The following is a 20,564-nucleotide window of genomic DNA, read 5'->3' on the forward strand; positions in this document are numbered from 1 at the left end:
GTGACTAAAGGAAAACAGTAACTTGAACTTTATCAAAATTAAAAACTTCAAAGGACACCATCAAGAAACTGAAAAGACAATACACAGAATGGGAGAAAAATAGTTGCAAACATGTCTGATAAGGGCCTACTATCCAGAATATATAAAAACTCAAAATTCAATGATAAAAAGATAAACAACTCAATTTAAAAGTGGGCAAAGGATTTGAATAGAACTTTCTCCAAAGATACAGAAATGGCTAAGATGTACAAAAGATGCTCAACATTTGTCATTAGGGAAATGAAAATTCAAACCACAGTGAGATACCACTTCACACCCACTCGGATGACCACAACAACTTTTCAAAAAGACAATAACAACCATTGGTGAGGACATGGAGAAACTGAAACCTTCATCCACTGCTGACAGGAATGTAAAATAGTGCATCTACTTTGGGAACAGTCAGTCAATTCCTCAGAAGGTAAACACAGAGTTCCATATGACCCACCCAGCAGTTCCACTCCTATATCCTCAAGAGAATTAAAAACATATGTCCACATGAAAACTTGTACACGTGTGTTCATAGCACAATTATTCATAATACATGGACAATGGAAACAATCCAAATGTCCATCAAAAGGTGAATGGATAAATAAAATGTGGTACAGCCATACAACAATATTATTCAGTTATATGTAAAAGTAATGAAGTACTGAAACGTGCTTCAATTATGATGGATGAACCTGGAAAATATGCTAAGTTACACAAGCCAGACACAAAAGCTCCCATATATGATTCCATTAATATGAACTATTCCCATCGGGCAAATCCATAGAGATAGAAAGTAGATTAATTGTTGACAAGAGTTGGAGCGAGGAGGGAACGGAAAGGGACTGCTAATGGTTCGGGCATTCCCTTTTACAGTGCAAAAAATTTTCTGGAATTAAAGACAGTGGTAATGTTTGCATAACTGTGAATATACTAAATATTGTACACTTAAAAATTAAAGAAACAAAAAAAAAGACAGCCTTTGGACTGGATCTGGCCCACAGATGTATTTTGTTCATCAGTAATTATAGCACTTAATAAGCAGGCGGTTTCCTGTATGGAAAAAAGTCTTGATTCTGGCTCTATGATAACATTATTTATCATAGCTTTATGGTAAATAAAAACTGGAAGACTGTCATGACTTGACCCCAACAGCAACACGCCCCTGGAGCTGGGAGGTGGCTGAGGACGGGCCGGGCTGGAGCTCTCGGCCACAGTCCCACCCACCCAGCCTGCCGCAGCACTCACGGGACCTGCTAGCCCAAGGCACTGAAGTTTGCAGTCCACAGTGTGAGGTCACTGTCGTGTTTTGGACTCAAGTCTCTGTTTCCAAGGAGGCTGTGTACACAGAAGACTGCAGATACAAAACAAAAAAAGGGGACCTTCTCAAGGAAGAACTGGTATCTTGATCCACATACGTATTATTTCCCTCTCAGTTATTTATGGTTAAATTATAGAGCAAATATTAGGAATAGGCCCTGTGATAAGTAACAATCAAGGTGGTGGGTGGCATCTGAGCAGTGTATGCTGGTAAACTGGCTCACTGGGGAATGGAAAAAAAAGCAGCCCTGATGTTTAGCGTTTGCTGATTTCTGTGGTATAAATATTCTCATCGTCGCCAATGTCAGGCGACCAATATGATGGTGAACACGGGGGTGGGAAGGATGAGCATGACGTACGAGCTGGCTCCAGCACACCACTGCACCCGAGCAACCTCCCCGCGGACAGACGCCCTGCCCTTGTTACCTGGGCAGCAACCATGTGCTCTGCATCTTCCTTTTTGCTCGTTGCAGGATAGAACACGATGTTGTCAATGGTCTGGATCAATTCCAACTGGACCACACACTTGATGAGGAGGCTGGCAAACAGTTTCTGATCTATATTAGATGATAAAGATTAACCCTAATAATGACTCAGCCAGTACTGGATAAATATTCACTGGGTTCCTACAATGTGGCAGGCACAGTTCTTGATGCTGTGGCCGGACAAAATGAATAAGCTGGATAAAAATCCCTGCTCTCATGGCAGGGACAGGTAACAAACAAGAAATTCAAGTATAGGATAGAGTATGTCAAACGAGGAGGACATAAGGCAGGGGTGGCGATAAGGCAGGGTGGGGATGCAAGTTTAAACAAGCTGGTCAGGAAAGGTCTCTCTGAAAATGTGATATTTGAGCGAAGATCTAAAGAAACTCATATCCAGAAAAGGGATCCCTGACACGTAAAGAGCACCCCCAAACCATTAAAAAAGAGCAACAATCAATACAAAATGAGCAAAGATTATGAACTGATAGTTCACAGAAAATAAAATAGAAATGGTTCTTAAACACATGAAAGCTCTTTAGGTATTGATTTTCAATGATCTCTAAGATATACTACCAGTAAGTGAAGAAAGAATAATGCATAGTATTCGATAATTTGCATAAAAAGGAGAGAATTCATAAATATAGATAATGTACGTGTGTGTGTGTGTGTGTGTGTGTGTGTATGGATATGCATTTCTTGTATATGAATAAGTGTCTCTGGAAAGGTACATAAGAAACTGGTGACTCTGGGTGCCACAGGGGAGGGACTGGCTTATCATGTTTACCCTTTTGTACCTTCTGAATAACTGAACCATGTAACTATGTTACCTATTTAAAATAAATGAAAACAATAAAAAAAGTGGCCTTACTTGCATATGGTCTCCCTTTCCAGCTCTCATCGGTCGGGTTAGAAAGTTGGCTCTGGCCTCTCTCAGAGGCATTTTTATCTATGCTGCTTAAAGACTGGCGGTCCAGATCCACATCCTAAAAGTAAACCAGAGAGAAATACAACGTTCACTACTCTTCATGCATAATTCAGTACCTGGGCAGAGAAGTTCCTGTTTTAACACTGAGACCCAACCTGAATTTAAGTGTCTTGCTCAGCTTGAAGTAAAATTATACTGTGTGCTTAATGTGGCACTTCTCAGAAACTACGTAGAAGAGATTACGAATTTCAATTATTTCTTTCCTCCTTTAACATTTCACATTTTCTTATTCTACTTTAGAGGGCATTTCTCGACATATTAGGATTTAACTATGAGTGTGACCAATTTTAATGAGATCAAGTTAAAAAATAAACTAGTGCAATAGGTAGCTTTTTCAAATTGACAGTAGAAGACGGAATTAAAAAACAAAATGTTTAAATAAAGGGCTTCGTTGTTACATCCCAAATGCTAATATTACAAATCCCTTTGTAAACCAAAGTCTTTTAAAGTGAGACTTGAATTAGAACTTTATGTGGTTTCACACAAAAATCAGGACTACTATTTAGGAGGGTAATAAATAAGAATAATTACACCAAAGTGTTATTTATGACAGTGGAATGCTACAATTGACCTGTCCAATAAGGGAGAAGTCACTAAATAAATTATAATAACGTGCAGCCACTGAAAAGGCTGTTCTCAGAGAATATTTAAGAATACGGAAAAATGCTCACAATGTCAAGTAACACATTATGTGCCAAGTAAGCCCAAATTTCAAATGTGTGAGTTACATGTGTTCAGTCACATAAATAAAAATGAGAAATGTTTTGTGGTTTTGGAACGGGGTGATTTATTTTCTTAATACTTTCTCTAATTTTTTAAAAATATGTAAATGAACACATGTAGTTTTTAGATCCTGTATTTTTTAAATTTTATTTTATTGGGGAATATTGGGGAACAGCATGTTTTTCCAGGGCCCATCACCTCTAAGTCATTGTCCTTCAATCTAGTTGTGGAGGGAGCAGCTCAGCTCCAAGTCCAGCCACCGTTTTCAATCTTTAGTTGCAGGGGGCGCAGCCCACCATCCCATGTGGGAATTGAACCCGCAACCTTGTTGTTCAGAGCTCGCACTCTAACCAACTGAGCCATCCGGCTGCCCCTAGATCCTATAACCTTTTTTACTCACCTCCCATCAGGAAAGCACAAACTCTTTGGGCTGCTTAAGTTTTTAATATAATATGAGATCAGAGAAAATACAACAACAACAACAACAAAAAGTCTTACCAAATGTTTTTCCGATGTATCTTCCTCCATTCCTACAGGCCTCCATGTCAGCAAACTTGAGGGAAAGCAAGAGAAGAAAAATGATCAATGTGAATGGCAAACCAGAGCTTTAAGACACACTGAACATAGAAATAAGTAACAATAATCACATTAACACTTACACGTGTGGGATAGTTGTTTTGAAAATATCCAGCATACAATTGCATGTTTCATTCCAGACATCGGGACTGAATTTCTCTCCATTGGATATTACTAAGTTTTCTAAGCAATTTGTACCTGATCGAGCCAACTGCTCGTTATCTGCAAAATAAAACAACATCTATCACTAAACTTCAACAGCTGTTTTAATTCCATCCACATCACTGATACTTCATATTATGAGGTGGAGACTATGTAATTGGTGGGTTTGTAGGCTTTCAATTAATGAACCATTGCTACACACAGTGTTAACATTTTTATAGTTTAAGTAGGCTGTAAAGAGGTAAAATTATTTATCATAGCTTTACTGCTAGGGATGGAAGAAGGTCAACATTTTGCTACCCTAATTAACTGGCTTCTTGTATGAGAAATGGTAAAAAAGATGGAAAATATTAGAATAGTGTTTCTAAAAATTTAGTCACTCAAACACTACTCTTACCATATCAGTATCAACTGTTTTATCATTTATTTTAAAACGGAGTCACTTTTTGAAAAACTTAATTAAGCTTTGTCCTCGGCCAAAACTATCTATGGGATCCAAGTCTAAGGTGCTATGTGTGTATTTTTCCTGATACATACTAAAATAAACACATAAGTACTCAAACAGAAAATGTTCATTGAAGAAGCTGTTAGATTTTGACTCCCCACAGTACATTTTAAAAACATTTCCTTATAGAAAATTTCAAACACATATACAAGTAGAAAGAATAGTATAAAATACAAACGTACATCTTTTAAAATATAAAAATCACTACATCCCACCTTAAAGAAATGCTTTATAAACTGGACTGGTTGGGAGATTATTTTTATAGTTTTAAGGACTATGTCAAAACAATGATTCCTAGAGACGCAGAGTACCTTGTTTTACACACCACTGCAACTGTGCAAATACATCAGAAAGAAGGACTTCATTCAAAGCTTCGTAAAACTGGGTAAATACATCACAAATAGCATAAAGTGCGTGATTGCAAGTTGTTGTCATCCACTCGGATTTCTGGAAAAACAATATAAAATAAGAGAGTTTAAAAGCTACTTTCCCTGCAGTGAGATGGGCACTCCCAAACATCACTGCCAAACTGTTCTGGAAAGCAAATTGGCAGTATGTATCAACAGGCTTAATGATGTTCATGTCCCCTGATGCAGTAACATTTCCAGGAATGAATCCTAAATAAACAATCAAAGATTTGTGGGTGTACGTTGTTTATCACACTGGTATTTACATACTGTAAACACAGATACATACTAATGTCCAGCAATGTGGTGATTAAACTGAGTATATCCATCTGATAGAACATTAAACAGTCATTCAAAGAGTCACAAAAAGTTTTAATAATTTGGAAAAAATGAATATGAGATTATGCGAAATACACCATAAATTAAAAATTTAAATATTAAAAATAATGCTGAGTCAATATTTTTCAAAAAAAAACATATAGAAATGACCAACAGCTACATGACAAGGGAAATGCAAATTAAAACCACCATGAGATATCACCTCATGCCTGTTAGAATGGCTATCATCAAAAAGACAAGATATAAATGCTGGCAAGGATATGGAGAAAAGGGAACCCCTGTACACTAGTTGATGAGATTGTAAATTGGTATAACCACTATGGAAAACAGTATGGATACTCCTCAAAAAATAAAAAATAGAACTACCATATGATCCACTAAATTCTACTTCTGGATATATATCTGAAAGAAACAAAAACACTAAGTTGAAGAAATATCTGTACCCCCATGTTTGTAGCATCATTATTCACAATAACTAAAACACGGAGACAACGTAAGTGTCCAACAACAAATGAATGGATAAGAAAATGTGGTATAGATACACAATGGAATACTATTATGCTAAGTGAAATACGTCAGACAGAGAAAGACAAATACTATATGATTTCACCTTTGTGTGGAATCTTTAAAAAATCCAAAAAAACAAACTCAAAGAAAAAGAGATAAGATTTATGGTTACCAGAGGTGGGGGGTAGGGAGTGGACGAACTGGATGAAGGTGGTCAAAAGATACAAACTTCCAGTTATAAGATAAATAAGTACTGGGCACATAATATATAATACAACATGATGACTACAGTTAACACTGCTGGATGGTATATTTGACAGTTGCTAAGAGAGTAGGTCCTAAAAGTTCTCATCACAAGGAAAAATTTTTTTTTCTTTTTTCTTTAACATCTATATGAGATGATGGATGTTAACTGATTGTGGTACTCATTTCACAAAATATGTAAGTTAAGTCATTATGCTGTACACCTTAAACTTAGTCAGTGCTGTGTATCAATTATATCTCAATAAAGCTGAAAGAAAAAAGAAAAAATGATGGTGTAAAATGATCAAAAGACATATTCAAAGAGATTTATACAATTCTGAAAAAGAAAAGGGTTGCTAAGTAAGATTTCAAAACTGGAAACCACAAAGGAAAAAACTGATAGATTTGGTTACTTAAAAGCTAAAATTTTCCAAAACAACAAAGAAATGAGAATAACAAAGTGGGCAAAATCATCTTCAATTTATGTAAGGCTATGCTACATTATTTTTATATTAACTTATAAATCAATAAGAAAAAGGTCAATCTCCTGATAGGCTAAGGCTATGAAAAGGCAATTCACAGAAGAAGTGCAAATGATCAATGATGTGAAGGAAAATATGCAACCTTAATAGCAATTTAACTTCTCTAACGTGATTTGGACTATCAAGTTACCGATTAGAAAAATATGAAGAGCTAGAGTGGGTATGGAGAAGCAGGAACACTCATGCATTGCTGGCAGAAGAGTGAATGGAGCTATAAGTGCATTTGGAGGTCAACTTAGAAGCACTATCAAAAGCCTCAGTAATGTGAAGCTCCAAACCCAACAGTCACACCACCTGTTCTAAATAAAAAAAGAATGAGTAAAAGTGTAGCTGCAAAAATGTTCATTTCATTGCTGTCTAAAGAAAGAAAAATTGGAAATAATTTTTCATGGACTATGGAACATTTCACAGGTAAGAATGTTTTGCAGCCCCTAACACTGTAGAAGACAAGTTACAGATGTGGAAAAACAGTCATGTATTAAGTTAAAAAAGCAGTTTTGGAATATGTGGTGGGATTCCATTTTTATAAGAAAAACATGTATCTCAAACACGCACGTGTGCGCACGTGCGCGCACACACACACACACACACATTCAGTGTGTGTGAAGGGGTAAATGGTGGTTACCTATAGAAGAACCGTTGGTGTTAAAATTTGTTTTCTGTTTTCTGATTTGCTTTATAATGAACAAAAATTTAAATTACTTTAAAATAAGATTAGAAAACTGTATACTATGACTTCAACCATATTTAATTCATGTAAAAGACTGAGGGAAATTTGCCAAAATATTAATTCTAATTTCTGAATGGTAAAATGACAAATTTTCTGTATATTCCTAATAGTCCATATTAAGCATGTCACTTTTATACCAGGGGGATGAGGGAATGATGTTTCTAAAAGAAGGCATAAAATCTTAAGCTAGAATATCCTCTCCCTACCCCTCTACTTCCATGGGAGAAATAACAAAGGCAACTAGAGGCATCAAACATCCTTTTAAAAAAAAATTTGCTAACATCATCTCTGACTGTAACTTCATTAAAAACCCTCTTAATGGGTTTTTAAAGGGACCAGAGTCACTCCACTTTTTATTGACTCTTCAGGAGTTTATATGAACCAAACAAGTAAGAGGACCAGTCAGGTGGCCTGGCAGGTATGATGCCTGAGGGCCAAGCGGGCAGAGCATGGTGACTTATTTCCTCTCACTCGTCCGCAGATGGGGAGAATGTCTCAGTACTAGTTGATCCTGGTAGAAGAGTGCCAGGAAGGGTGTTTCCATTTTCAAACACACCATAAGTGGCTCAGGATTTAAGACTTCCGTGGGGATGACGATGTAGCCCCCCGAGGCAGACAAAGGCCAGAGAGGGCAGTGCTCCAGTCATCACCTACCTCCGACTGCTGTTCAGGGAGCTTCATGTTGTCAAAAATCCTGAACACGATTCTGAACAGGTCCTGCCACCAGTGCTTTTCAAAGGTGTGGCCATAGCTCTTCATGATCTCGAACATGACTGTGAGTCCTCTGGAGGAACAAAGCCAGGTGCAGGACAGAGAATGAGGTGGGGGAAGAGCAGAGCAGAGCAGAGCAGAGCAGAGCAGAGCAGAGAGTGCGAGAGCACGGGGTCAGGTGAGCAGGTGACTGAGACTCACTTGGCGACGGAGGGGGCACCGCCCTGGGACACAGTTACCTTGTCCGTACATCTAGCTTGCATCTGTTAATGATGCAGGAGAGCTCAAACAGGATGGGGAACCAGCCTCGGACCCAGACTCTGTCACCAGGAGCCACATTCATGTCGTCACTTGTGTATTCTTGTAGCACCTACAATGAAAGTCACCTCACAGATGCAGACTATGCAAGCGAAAGGAAGGAACTGAAAGGGAACTATACAAAGAGTAGGGCCCCGCACATTTCCTTTCCTAAAAACATCCATTCAGCAATGGGGAATCCCAAAGAGCTAGAGACAAGTCTGTCCCAATGACACCGGAGCAGTTGCCCCATAGGAACCTATGGACCTTGTGGGTTTTAGACTAAGTTGAGTGGGTCAGATCACAGGAGTCCTGGGGCTGGAGGTGTTACATGAAGAAGAGCACTACAGGTCAAATGGTGTTAGCAAAACATCCAGGAAGATTCAGTATCTTAGGTCTCTCTGGGATGTTACGGTAATACATCCTACTAAGATAATAGCAGCAGCAGCTACTATTTACTGGGTGCTTGCTGTGGCCAGGAACTGAGAAGGTGCTCTACACAGGTTAACAATTCTCACAATAATCCTTTGAGGCAGGTGGAAATAATGGTCCCATTTTACAGATGAGTCAGTCAAGGTACTACAAGATTAAGTAAGCTGCCCAAGGTCATGCAGCTAGGAGCTGGCAGTCTTCCCGCAGTCTGGATGTGAAACCCTATCTCGGAATATCAAGCCATCTGCTCTGTAACCTCTCGTGAAGTGGTGTTGTCTGTTGTAATGGAATTTCTTTTGCAACTCCAGTTATCTAAAATTAGGCAATATCTCTGTGCTTCAGTTAACTCCCCTGCACAATGGGGATATAATTACCCATCCGCTTGGTCTGATGTGAGGATTAAGTAAATCAACACAGAAAGTACCTACAATGCTGCCTGACAGGAGCTAAGTGGCTTTCATGACCACCACATCTTAATGAGCTGTTGCAGGGATCAGACATATCGTCTCACGGGTTTATAGTTCCGTAAAGAATGCTTAAGAAGAGATCTATATAGGCCACTATAGTTTAGTTGCTTACTCCCACCCAATTTCAGTGTTTTGAGACTTCTATTTAAACCAAGCAGAACTCTTTGGAAAGGTGAGACATAAGAGAAAAACCCCAAATGTTTTCGAGAGAAAACAACAGTTGATTTGTAAATGGGATTTCTCAGCCATGTCCCAATGGCATAATGTCATTTCCTAAAAGGGAGGTTTGTTTTCTTTCAACTAGAAAAATATCTAGCTTCTTCAGCTTTGCCAAAATTCAAAGGTAAAATATTATCTTCTACAAAACAACTTGTAGGATACCATATAAAAGTTCAATATGAATAAAATAAATAATTTCATGCATACAAAATACAGAAAAGGTGTAACCCCTAGAACGGCAGCACTGTGAAATAACACCTAGCTTAGGGCAAACAGGCGTTTCTAAAAGAGAAGCTGGAAAGCTCTTGCCAGGAGTGAGGGTTTTGGCCCCATGGCTCCTTCCCCTCACCGCCCATGAGTGAGGAAGGAAAGTGTACCCGCGGCCTCTCCGAGACATATTTCCCGCAGAAGCGGATGAGCCGGATGGCTTCCATGCTGGTGTCAGGGAAAGCGGCGTTGCAGGCAAACTCCGACAAGCACTTCACAGCATCCTGGAAGGAATCAATGGCTGCGGGGAAATGGTGCTGGAACGTAGTTGCTGGGGAGACAAAGGCACATTTATTTTTGTGAGAACAGGATTCAGAATGGGGATTGCATGTGCGCACACACGCATACACCCCTGAGATGATTACTTTTGTGCAAATCTAAGAAAAGCATGTCAGATTCTCTGAAAGACAGTTTCTTATTAAATTATTCAGGAATAATTAGCCCACAGCTTGGGCTACAATGGTTCCCGAGCCCATGCAATGATGTAAAGGCCCAAATATTAATTTATTCAATGAACATCTGAGTGCCAACTATGTGCAAAGTATGGTTTTGGGGACACAGAGGTGACCAAATTTCCTGCCCTCACAATGTTATCCATGGTAGTTTGTTCTATAAAGTGGCTGTGAACACTGAATGCGCAAATACTGAACCACTGCTCCTGGGGGAAATACAGGGTTAGGTTTCTGCGAACCTCGAGCCACATTTTCATGAGCCAGTCAACACATAACCTTGTTTTATGTGTGCTTCTGTTTAAAGACACTTCATTTATAAATGACTGATTCAGTCACAATGAACGCCAGGCCGACAGCACTAGAGCTCATGCTGGAAAGAGTTTATGTAAACAGGTATTTTCTCCTTAAGGCACACCGCAGCCTTCCTGCACGTGGGGTTACTGGACGGCACCATGCTTCAGGGCCACTTTAAATGGCGAAGTCAGCAAGCAAAGGACAAAAATGTGGCAGTAGGTACACCACAGAAAGAACACTTGAATGCTTATACAAAGGGGGCAGAAGCAAGAAATCAGAGGGTCGTCTTGTTCAGCCTCAAGCTGGGAACGTGTGCCCTGGGCAACTCAAGTGTTTCGCTGCTCTGCGCATGTGCATGCCCACCAATGACCACAGAAGCGCCAGGAGCACTGGTGTTGGGGTTACATGTAACTTTAACAAAGTGGTGAATCCACAACAATGGAATCTGTGAATAATGGGTGTCAACTGCATTTTCGTCACTGGGTTGTGCACATGACATGAACTAACACCACTGCCTGGCACGTTACTGTATCGCAGTACCGCTAACACAAGGAAGCCTCTTTGGGGAGTACAACAGACAGGAAACAAGCGGGCCCTCTTTTCCACTTGCAGATGGGACGTCGGGGGGAAGAGAGCCACGTACTGACGATGTGGCCCGTGGTCTGGAAGGCCAGCTCCACGATGTTCCCGTCGTGATCGGAGGCAGCCTGGTGGAACACGGCAAAGATGTTCTTCCAGCCTGAGCGGATGTTGGCCGCCTGGGAGCTCACCATCTGGGCAATGCAGCGGATCACCATGTCCCGGATGGTCGGAGACCTGAGGATCGAATGGGGCAGCCATGTCATTCGTACTTTGCACAGTGGGAAGACATATAGACACAGCTCATCATGTAGAAGGAGCACTTAAAAACAAACAAACAGTTTTTAAAGCACACAATAATCCACACTCACCAAGGAGGTGAAAACAATTAGAGGTAAAAACAATTAGAACAACAAAAATTAATAATAAGACAATCACTGTGGCAGGCAGTTAGCTGCCTACCCCGGAGCCCCCCTGCCACCTCCTCGGTAACAGAACTCTGAATTCCTCCAGGCAGCAAGATGTCCGACCTCAGGAAACCATCATGAACAGTCTAAGATAACACAGCAATCTTGTCTCCTGTGCCAGGTCCTCAATTTCTAGTCTCCCTTGCCACTAGGGGCGCTACATGACCTGCTCTGACTAATCAGATGTAAGAAAACATCCTGGGGATGGGAAGGGAGGTTTCTGGGAAGGTTCTGCTTTTATCTTAAAAGGAATATAGTGGCATACTCTGCCGCCTGTCCTCTTATTCCCATTCTGAACACAGCACGATGGCTGGAGCTAGAGCCTCTGTCCAATAATCACAAAACAATAGGCTCAAGGATGAAATGCGAGCCTGTGGATGGGTCCTTGATGACAATTTGGGCTATGGAATCACAACGGGATTGCATGCCTCTGACTTGTTAAATAAACAATACATAGCCTTGTAGTTTAAGCCATTGTTGGTCAGTTTTTCTGGCCCAAAACTTTTAGACTAACATACTTTTAATAGTGCTACCCAGAGACCAGCATTCCTAAATTCTTAGCGCAGCTCCTCTTAGATTTTTGGACAGGGATAAACATGTATGGTAAACACATACACATGGATGGGAGTACACACATATAATTTAAGATGCAATATTTTAAATTTAATTATTACAAAACAAAACCCGAAGATAGGAAAAATGGCCCATTTTCTCAAGCAGCTGCAAGGTTCAACATGCTACCTGGATACTTGCAACAGATTGGCATACGTATCTTGCAACCTATTAGGACATATACGACTAAGGGGTGAACTAACTCTATTATTTCACAAACAACAAGAAGCAAGGCTACACAAATCTATTGCTTCTGTAGCACGAACTTTGAAAGTTGTTAAGAGTGGCTTTGGGATTACAGACTTGACTTGCAAAATCCAGCATTCCATCTGGCTTAGGATAACATTCATGTGTGTCTGCTGGACCCATACTAACTCATAATAGGAGAGTTCAGTTAGAGAAGGCAAGAAGAAAGTCAAAACAGTTAAAAATTAGCTAAAAGTCCACAAGTAAATATGTCACCTGCAGATAACGGAGAACTGATTGCAACCTAGATGACGTTAATACATAATACAACTGAATTCATGGTTGTCTCCCCATGGGGAAAAAAGTGACTTCTTGCTAAGAACTAAATATACTTATTAAAATGATTTTTGTCTGATTGTTAAAAGTAATAAATGATGACAGTAAACATTATGGAAAATGTAGAAAAACATAAAGAAAAAAATTCCTTTATGTGACGATACAGTACTTCATAAGGAGAAACACGTATTACTATCTTTATTGTTATACTGTCCAATTCGATAACCTGCCCTTTTCTTTAAACTATTAAACATTTCCAGTGTTAAAAACTTTGTGAATGTTTTTACAGCTGCACAATATTCTATGCTGTGGCTGTACCAAGATTTACTTTAATACTCGTGTGTATTTAGGTGGTTTCAGCTTTTTAAAAAACTGTTCTGTGTGAATCACACCATTTTATTGTATTTCGAACAAACTCCTTAGGAGAGTTACAGAAAGATAGACTTACTGAGTCAAAGGGCACAAAAACATTAAGGTTCTTGATGCACAGTGCCAAAATGCTTTTAACAATGTGATAGGAATTTACAGTTCTACCAACAGTGTCTGAGAGTGGCTGGCACTGTGTGACTCGAAGCTTATGTTGTCCCTTTTCCAATGCTGGGTGAGCAGCAGCAGGACAAGCAGGGAAGGCCTAGAGTTAGGAGAGGAGGGATTCTGCGCCATCGGCGCCACCAGCCATCCAGGCAGCCTGAACACGCTGCTTTGTCCCATGAGGCCACCCTCTCCTTAGGCATACTCATTAGTGTTCCCAAAGATAGGAAAATTATTTTTGTGTACATGCTAAACGTAGGGGTGATGCCAGATTCTGGAGCGGGCTTAATTTTGGTCTCTTAAAATAAGCAGCAAGGTGAAAAATACAGACACCAAGAGAAAGAGACACATGTCAAGGAGACTTTTCTGCGGCCCTTCTTTTTGCTACCTCAAATGGCCCACATTGGCTTAAAGCCTTCGAGCTTGTGAGCTTTCATTATCTTTCTAAAAACAATGATCCAAGCAGATCTGGAGTACACTCTTTCAGAGTGGGGAAGACATAAAGGATTATGCCCAAAAGTCATCCTTGACATTTCTTCCTTTTATCCATCCCCACCATGACCCCCAGCTAAGTCATCAGCACGTGCTGCAGGCTTTGCTTTCAAAATGCATGCAGAATCCAATCCCACGAGCCTGAGCACCGCACTGCTATCTCCTTGGTCCAAATGCGAATGACCACAATGGCTGCCTAACTCATCCCACTGCTTCTTACTTCCCATGGATAAATGCAGGATGACTCTCTGAAATACGTCAGATCATTTCACTTCTCTGCTCAAAAGCCTCCAATGGCTTCTGTCTCTCACAGAGAGGAAGCCAAAGTGCTTACACAGGCAGACAGTTCCTACATGACCTAGGTGCCCTGCTACCATTGGGACGTCATCTTCTAGGACTTTCTGCCTTGTTCAATCGCCCCAGCTACGCCGGCCGCCTTGCTGCTCCAAGCTCATCCTGCCACAGCTTTTGCTCTCTGTTCCCTCTACTCATAACACTCTTCCCAAGACCACACAAAGCCACTCCTGTCTCGTTTCGCTCATCGCTCTACCAAACACATCTCAGCTCACTGCCCGCACAAAGGAGTGCTTCTACCCGTATCCCCTTATCTGGATTTAATGTTCTTTAGAGCAATGATCACCACTGCTTTACTGAACATTTACTTATCTATCCCACTGGAATATAAACAGGGGTTTACTTTTTAATTTTATTATGGAAAATTTGACACATACATAAAAATAGAGAGGACAGGGTAATGAATACTATCACCCAGCTGCAACTATGATCAAATCAGGGCCAACTGAAAATGGGTTTTTCACTGTTTCCTTTATTGCTGTATGCTTGGGAATAGGACCTAGCAGATGGCAGTTTTCAATAAATACAGGCTGAGTGGATGAATGAAGGTGACTGCTGCAGAGGGATAGCTACCTTGACCTCTTTTATCACCTCCCTGGGGCAGACATGTTGGGTCACATAATCCTTGACCTTGTCAGAGGCTGCATCGGCAGTGGCTTTTTCTCTAACCTCCCTCAGCACCAGCCTCAGGAAGGACATCTGACATATTTCTACTAGTTGCAGTGGTGTAATCTGTCCTATGGGAAAGGTTACACATAGACCTTAGTGTGGTTTACGTAGAGACAATAAATGCGAAGCACAGTCTGTTTATTTTATTTGCTTCCACCAACAAGGGAGGGAAAAATTAATCCTGTGGTTAGTGGTAGGGGGTCTTTGGAGGCCCCCCATGGGGAATTTGACCAAGGGTCTTTCAGAACAATGCACATACCGGTTTTTTTTCATGATATGCTCAAAGGGCCTCAGAAAATCTTTCTGGAAACGGAAGTTGGCTAATTCTCCCTTCTCAAGAAACTTCATGGAGAGTTGCCTTAATGAATCAACAGCAAAGATAGCCACGTCTTCATTAGGGTTACAGCCAACCTGGGCAGGAAAAGGAAGTGAGGTGAAATAGGCACAGTGCAATAATATGGATGTGGGGTTCTGAACCTCAAAAATGGACAGACTGCCTTCAAAACAAATACTCTGGGAAAACATACCTAAGGAGAAAACAAATGATTTTTTGTGGCTCTGACCTGTACAATTTTAAGTGTAATGATGAAAAATCAGTACTGCATATTTAATTAGAAGCGCTTTCAAAATGTGCTATTTAATTTGTTAAAAATTGTGGCTAAATGCTCGTAACATAAATTGTAGCATCATAACCATTTTTAAGTGCACAGTTCAGTAGCGTTAAAGACATTCACACAGCAGTGCAGCCAATCTCCAGAACTCTTTTCATCTTGCAAAACTGAAACTCTATATCCAATAAACAACAATTCTCTATGTGCTATTTAATTTTATCCGACTATACACAAGAGGTCAAAAGACTCTGAGGTCTCTGTAAAGACTTTCATACTTGCCCCATCTGTCACCTAAAACAAATGATTATCAATGAATATCATCAGCCTCAAAAAATTCAGTAGAAATATGGAGGCTTTTCAATTTCCTTAGAACTGTACTTGTCTATGGTGCACCTACTTGCAGGGACCGGAGTTATGGGTGTCTATTCGGCTGGTGCTTCTCAGACTTCTCCCTCTGGAAGAATCCCTAAAAGCAGAGCGAGGGGATGTTTCCCAGCAGAAACCCTGCCGAGGGGGCTGGACCACTGGGCAGGAGCCTGCTCCAAGTGAGAAATTTTACTGACATGTGGTCTGACCTGAACATCTTTTACTGTTACCGAAAGTCAGGCTGCAATATTTTTTTCCAAAAAAAATAATGAAGCTTCAATGAGAAAATGGCAATGTAACGGTACGTTCATATACATGGAATTACTTTTGGCAGTTAAAAAGAAAGAATGAATCCAGCCTTAAAACAAAGGAGGGAATTCTGTCACATGCCACAACATGGAGGAACCTTGAGGACATTATGCTAAGTGAAATGAGCCAGTCACGAAAGGACAAATACCGCACGACCCCACTTACATGAGGTACTTAAGAGTCAAGTTCACGCAGACAGAAAGTAGAATGGTGGTTGCCAGATACTGGGAGAGGAAAGATGGAAAGTTGTTTACTGGGGACAGAATTTCAATATTGCAGAATGAAAAGTGCTCTGGTACAACAATGTTAATGTACTTAACACATTCCTGAACTGCACATTTATAAATGGTTAACATGGAAAATTTTGTGATGTATATTTTACCACAATTAAAAAAATAAATGCATATATGAGACCATAGTTAAGTCTTTAGGATTCCTTGATAAGTGGAAAAGCAAGTTATAAAAGTACATGTGTAATACTATTTATGTTTCTCTAAAATAACAAAACACACCAAGATAATATTATCTCTACTTCTGTGAGCTCCCAAAAATGTCTGGAGAGATATATAGCAAATTGATCAGAACAACTGGCTTTCGGGAGCAGCCTGTTGGGGATGGTGACAGTCAAAGATGCTTAGCTGTAATTCTTTTTTTAAGGTGTTCATGTAATTAGAGACTAATAAAAGAGAATATTCCCTTCCTAAAAATCCAGGATTCAAGGATTCCTGCTTCAGGAACACACACCATGCTCTTTGTGCAGCTTTGCACACCCTAGGACACACATGTGCCCCAGTTTAGAAGAGAAACATGTGGCTGTTCCAGTGACTCTGCTAAAATCCTGAGAGCCATGTTAGAACTGTGCACAGCCATCCAGCTCTTCAAACCTACAGGATTCTCATGCGCTGCAGTTCCCAAGGGGAAGCAGACTATCCTCCTGAGGTGGTGGAAAGAATGAAGGGCACCAGAGTGAGAAACTGAGTTTTCCACAACTTTGTGCTTAACTGCACTGATTAGATGGAACGGACATTTGTAATGAAGGTGACAACCATGAAATGTCTAATTCTTTTCTGCCAGCCTATGTCCCAAGCTTGCCCTTGAGTGACCCACTGATAACTGAGAACTGACATGTAAAGAGTCTTGACAACAGAATCGCAGGTGGGAAAATAACTTGTACAAACTGATGTTCCTTCCCCCAAAAGAAGTCCCACTGAACATGAAACCTAGACTTTGAAAAGTTAGGAATGGTTATCAAAACACTTTTGGATAATCATTTCTGAGAGAAAAAAAGGATTCCACAGCTGTTATAGCCAAAAGATCCGTGGAATAAATGACAATGTTTGTTCTAATTTAGCTGTCACAGGCTTGGTCAAGAATGCAAGGTACAGTAAAGGTAACGGTTCATATTTTCTTTCCAAGCAAGTTCATATCAGTTATGTCAACTGGTCCACTAAGAATTTATTTACCCAGAATGGTGGGAAAGAGGGTTGCTGAGTAAGCTGGTCACTTTCGATGACCGTGTTACTATTCACTCAACAACAAACAGTGGTCCTGGGTCATCGGCAGGCTCTGCGGCTGCCTCCTCATTGAGGGTTCAGACGACAGGTCACCTCCAGAGAGGCCTGACACACAGTACTGCCCGACTCTTTACTATCTGTTACTCACTCATAAAATGTGGGTGAGCTCCATGAGGGCAGAGGCCTCACCTGTCCACTTCCTGGTAAAGGCACTCAGGTATTTTGTTGAACAGATGGTGAGAGGTACCTTACCTTGAGCCGATAAGGAAACAAAGTAAACAAAGAACTCGGATTAGTGATGAATCAAGTTAGAAGCAAGACTACCTCTGACCATGCCTCATTTCAGTGGGGTCCTGGCACAGACTAGCAGCTGCCCAGGAGAGCCAACGGTGCCCGACTCTTCCTTAATCTGCATTTAGTGGCATCACACTGCTGGCTTTAAATCGGGCCTGCTGGGGGATTTCCACAGACACCAGCAGTTGTTACCAGTCATTTATGAGTACTCTACTGCTTGTCCTGTATCCCCATGGCAGGCTTCTTCTTTTCATGATTTTCTTCTCTTCAGTGTAGAGACTGACTCTCTTTTGAAGAAACTGTTTTTTACTAACACTATTTTTAAGCATCTGTATCACACCTCTTTATCTCCAGGCCTGAGAAATTGTTTTAAAAATCATGAACTGTGTTTTGGTAAGAAACAGTGTTGTTACTTTTCCCTTACGAAGCAAATAACGTGACAGATAAGTACATACACACAGGTAATACATATATATTCTTCTGATTTTTTAAAAATTTAATTTGGTCAAAATATGTGTGGCTGTGTCTATATGTAGGTAATGAAACCTCTAGTGGAGAGAAAGAAGTTTAGTTTGGTCTTCTCTCAGTAGTTCTCAGTTTCAGAACCCAGAAGTCTCTGGCTTGTTTCTGATTTAAAAATAAATGTTACTTTCCTTGACAAAGGTTTCGGAAGTGTGGTGGCAAAGGGAGGCAGAATATTAGAAGTAGTGACATTTAATAGTGGAACTATACGAAATGTAACTTAATCTTTGGTCGCCCAGAAAGCACCTCAGGATTTTGCAATGCCTTCAAACACCGCTGTTTATTCAGTGACTAATGATCTTTGTGGTCCTACATCCGGGATATGGGATGTTAAAGTATTTTCAACACTGCTGGATTTTTCATTTATTCTCCATGAGTGCTATCAATAAGTCAGTAGGCATATTGAGCTGTCCTCGACTCCACAGAGACAATGAATCACAGGTACCTAAACTCTCGATCACCTTCTTTTTTGGATTTAGCTGCTTGTTTTTTTTTGGACATCGGTGGAGTGGTTTTTGAATTTGAAGAGTTACCTTATTGAAGTGATCTCCGATCACGTGCCATATTCGGGACCACTGCAGTCGGATCCGATTCATGTTGTAGTACGATATCTCCACAATCTTCTGTAAGCTGAACATGCGGGGATGGTGGGGGGAAGCCAGCTCGTCCATGGACACGGCACACAGCCAACGGACAAAGTCAACTACAGGCCAGACCCAACAATACACGCGAGGCCTTATTAGTAACGGTCAGACAGTCACAACAGGAGGCTTCTGTAGCTGTCACAGGTGAGTTAAATACATACCTATTGCATTGCCATCCAGTCTGGTAGATCCAGTAAAAATTCTAGAAAGATAATTCCAGACATATTAAAATAAAAATTAGATTTGGAAGCCTAAGTTGCGATTTCAAACAGAAAAGGCAGGAAGGAAATATTTCAGGTTTGGCACCTTCACTAAAACAAATGAGGCGTTAGAAGTACAGAACTGGTCAATGAACGGAGCTGAGACAGAAATGCCTAAACTGATAGAAAGAGAAAGCGATACATCAAGAGGAGGGGGGAGAGTCAAAACATAGTAGCACGTGATGTCACGACAGTGTGAGTGGCAAACTGAGGCCTTCCAAAAGCTGCTCCTCCATAAGAGCAACAAAAATTGACTTTTTCAGAATTGAAATTTGGAAATTACCAAAGGCTTGTAAAAATGCTTATTCAAGAAAAATGGCTGAACCTCAGTAGTAATAGTGAACACTGTGGCATTTTAACTTAGCTTATTTCCATCACCCTCTCCCCAGCTCCACAGGATTCTTGAAAACCAACAGCTTTGAAGTGACAGTAACTGAAACTAGCAGGCTGGCAGCCACTGGAGAGGACAGAACAGTATTGGAGTTTCCCCCAAAACACCATTCTCAGAGAACTGACATTGTTTGACCTGCGTGGCAGTACCCTGGAAACCCCCATTTGCAGGATTTGTCTTTATTTGACCTGACTCAGACCTCATTCAGTGGGAATAGCCTTTTCCCAAGGGGTTTTATAAAAAACAATCAGCAGTAACTGTTTAACACTGCAGCTACCTGAGGTGGCAAAAACAACTGGGGCAAACCAGGACCTGGCCAAAAACTCAAAAGGAAAAGCTGGGCATGAGATGTCCACGGAAACTTTAAAAATCCCCAACATATTCCTGCAAACCTAGACAGCCATCGCATGTGTAAGGCTTTGCACACACCCAGGAAAGATACGAGAAGGCCCTGAGCTCTCATCTTTGGTTGGCCTTAGGTTCTATATGAGCAAGAAGAGAAAGCAAAGGCAGAGTTGTAAACTGCTAGAAAATGAGAAAATATCCATTCAACACAAAAGGCAGCAGTAACAATGAAAGAATAGGGGAACAAAAAAGATGCAACACATTTAAAAACAGCAGACATAAATCCTACCTTATCAGCAATTATATTAAATGTAATTAGGTTAAACACTCCAATCCAAAGGAAGAGATTGGCAGAATGAATTAAAATAAATATGGTCCAACTACAGGTTCTC

General features: G+C 40.5%; 1 protein-coding gene across 1 annotated transcript in view; it reads right to left on the reverse strand.

The window, feature by feature from the left end:
- The window catches only part of ARFGEF2 (ARF guanine nucleotide exchange factor 2), a 79,410-nt gene that overhangs the window by 8,659 nt on the left and 50,187 nt on the right, over positions 1-20,564 (reverse strand). Inside the window, exons 24-35 of the mRNA XM_019756154.3 lie at positions 19,338-19,378; positions 19,066-19,235; positions 15,176-15,327; positions 11,334-11,506; positions 10,055-10,215; positions 8,502-8,632; positions 8,206-8,335; positions 5,095-5,230; positions 4,200-4,338; positions 4,039-4,093; positions 2,701-2,815; positions 1,774-1,904 (exon numbers count right to left, since the gene is read on the reverse strand). Of these exons, the coding sequence (XP_019611713.2) occupies positions 1,774-1,904; positions 2,701-2,815; positions 4,039-4,093; positions 4,200-4,338; positions 5,095-5,230; positions 8,206-8,335; positions 8,502-8,632; positions 10,055-10,215; positions 11,334-11,506; positions 15,176-15,327; positions 19,066-19,235; positions 19,338-19,378 (1,534 nt within the window). The remainder of the gene's footprint in view (positions 1-1,773; positions 1,905-2,700; positions 2,816-4,038; positions 4,094-4,199; positions 4,339-5,094; positions 5,231-8,205; positions 8,336-8,501; positions 8,633-10,054; positions 10,216-11,333; positions 11,507-15,175; positions 15,328-19,065; positions 19,236-19,337; positions 19,379-20,564) is intronic.

Source organism: Rhinolophus sinicus, chromosome 13 (assembly GCF_057876585.1).
Source record: "Rhinolophus sinicus isolate RSI-liver-muscle chromosome 13, RSI-T2T, whole genome shotgun sequence".
Lineage (NCBI taxonomy): Eukaryota > Metazoa > Chordata > Mammalia > Chiroptera > Rhinolophidae > Rhinolophus > Rhinolophus sinicus.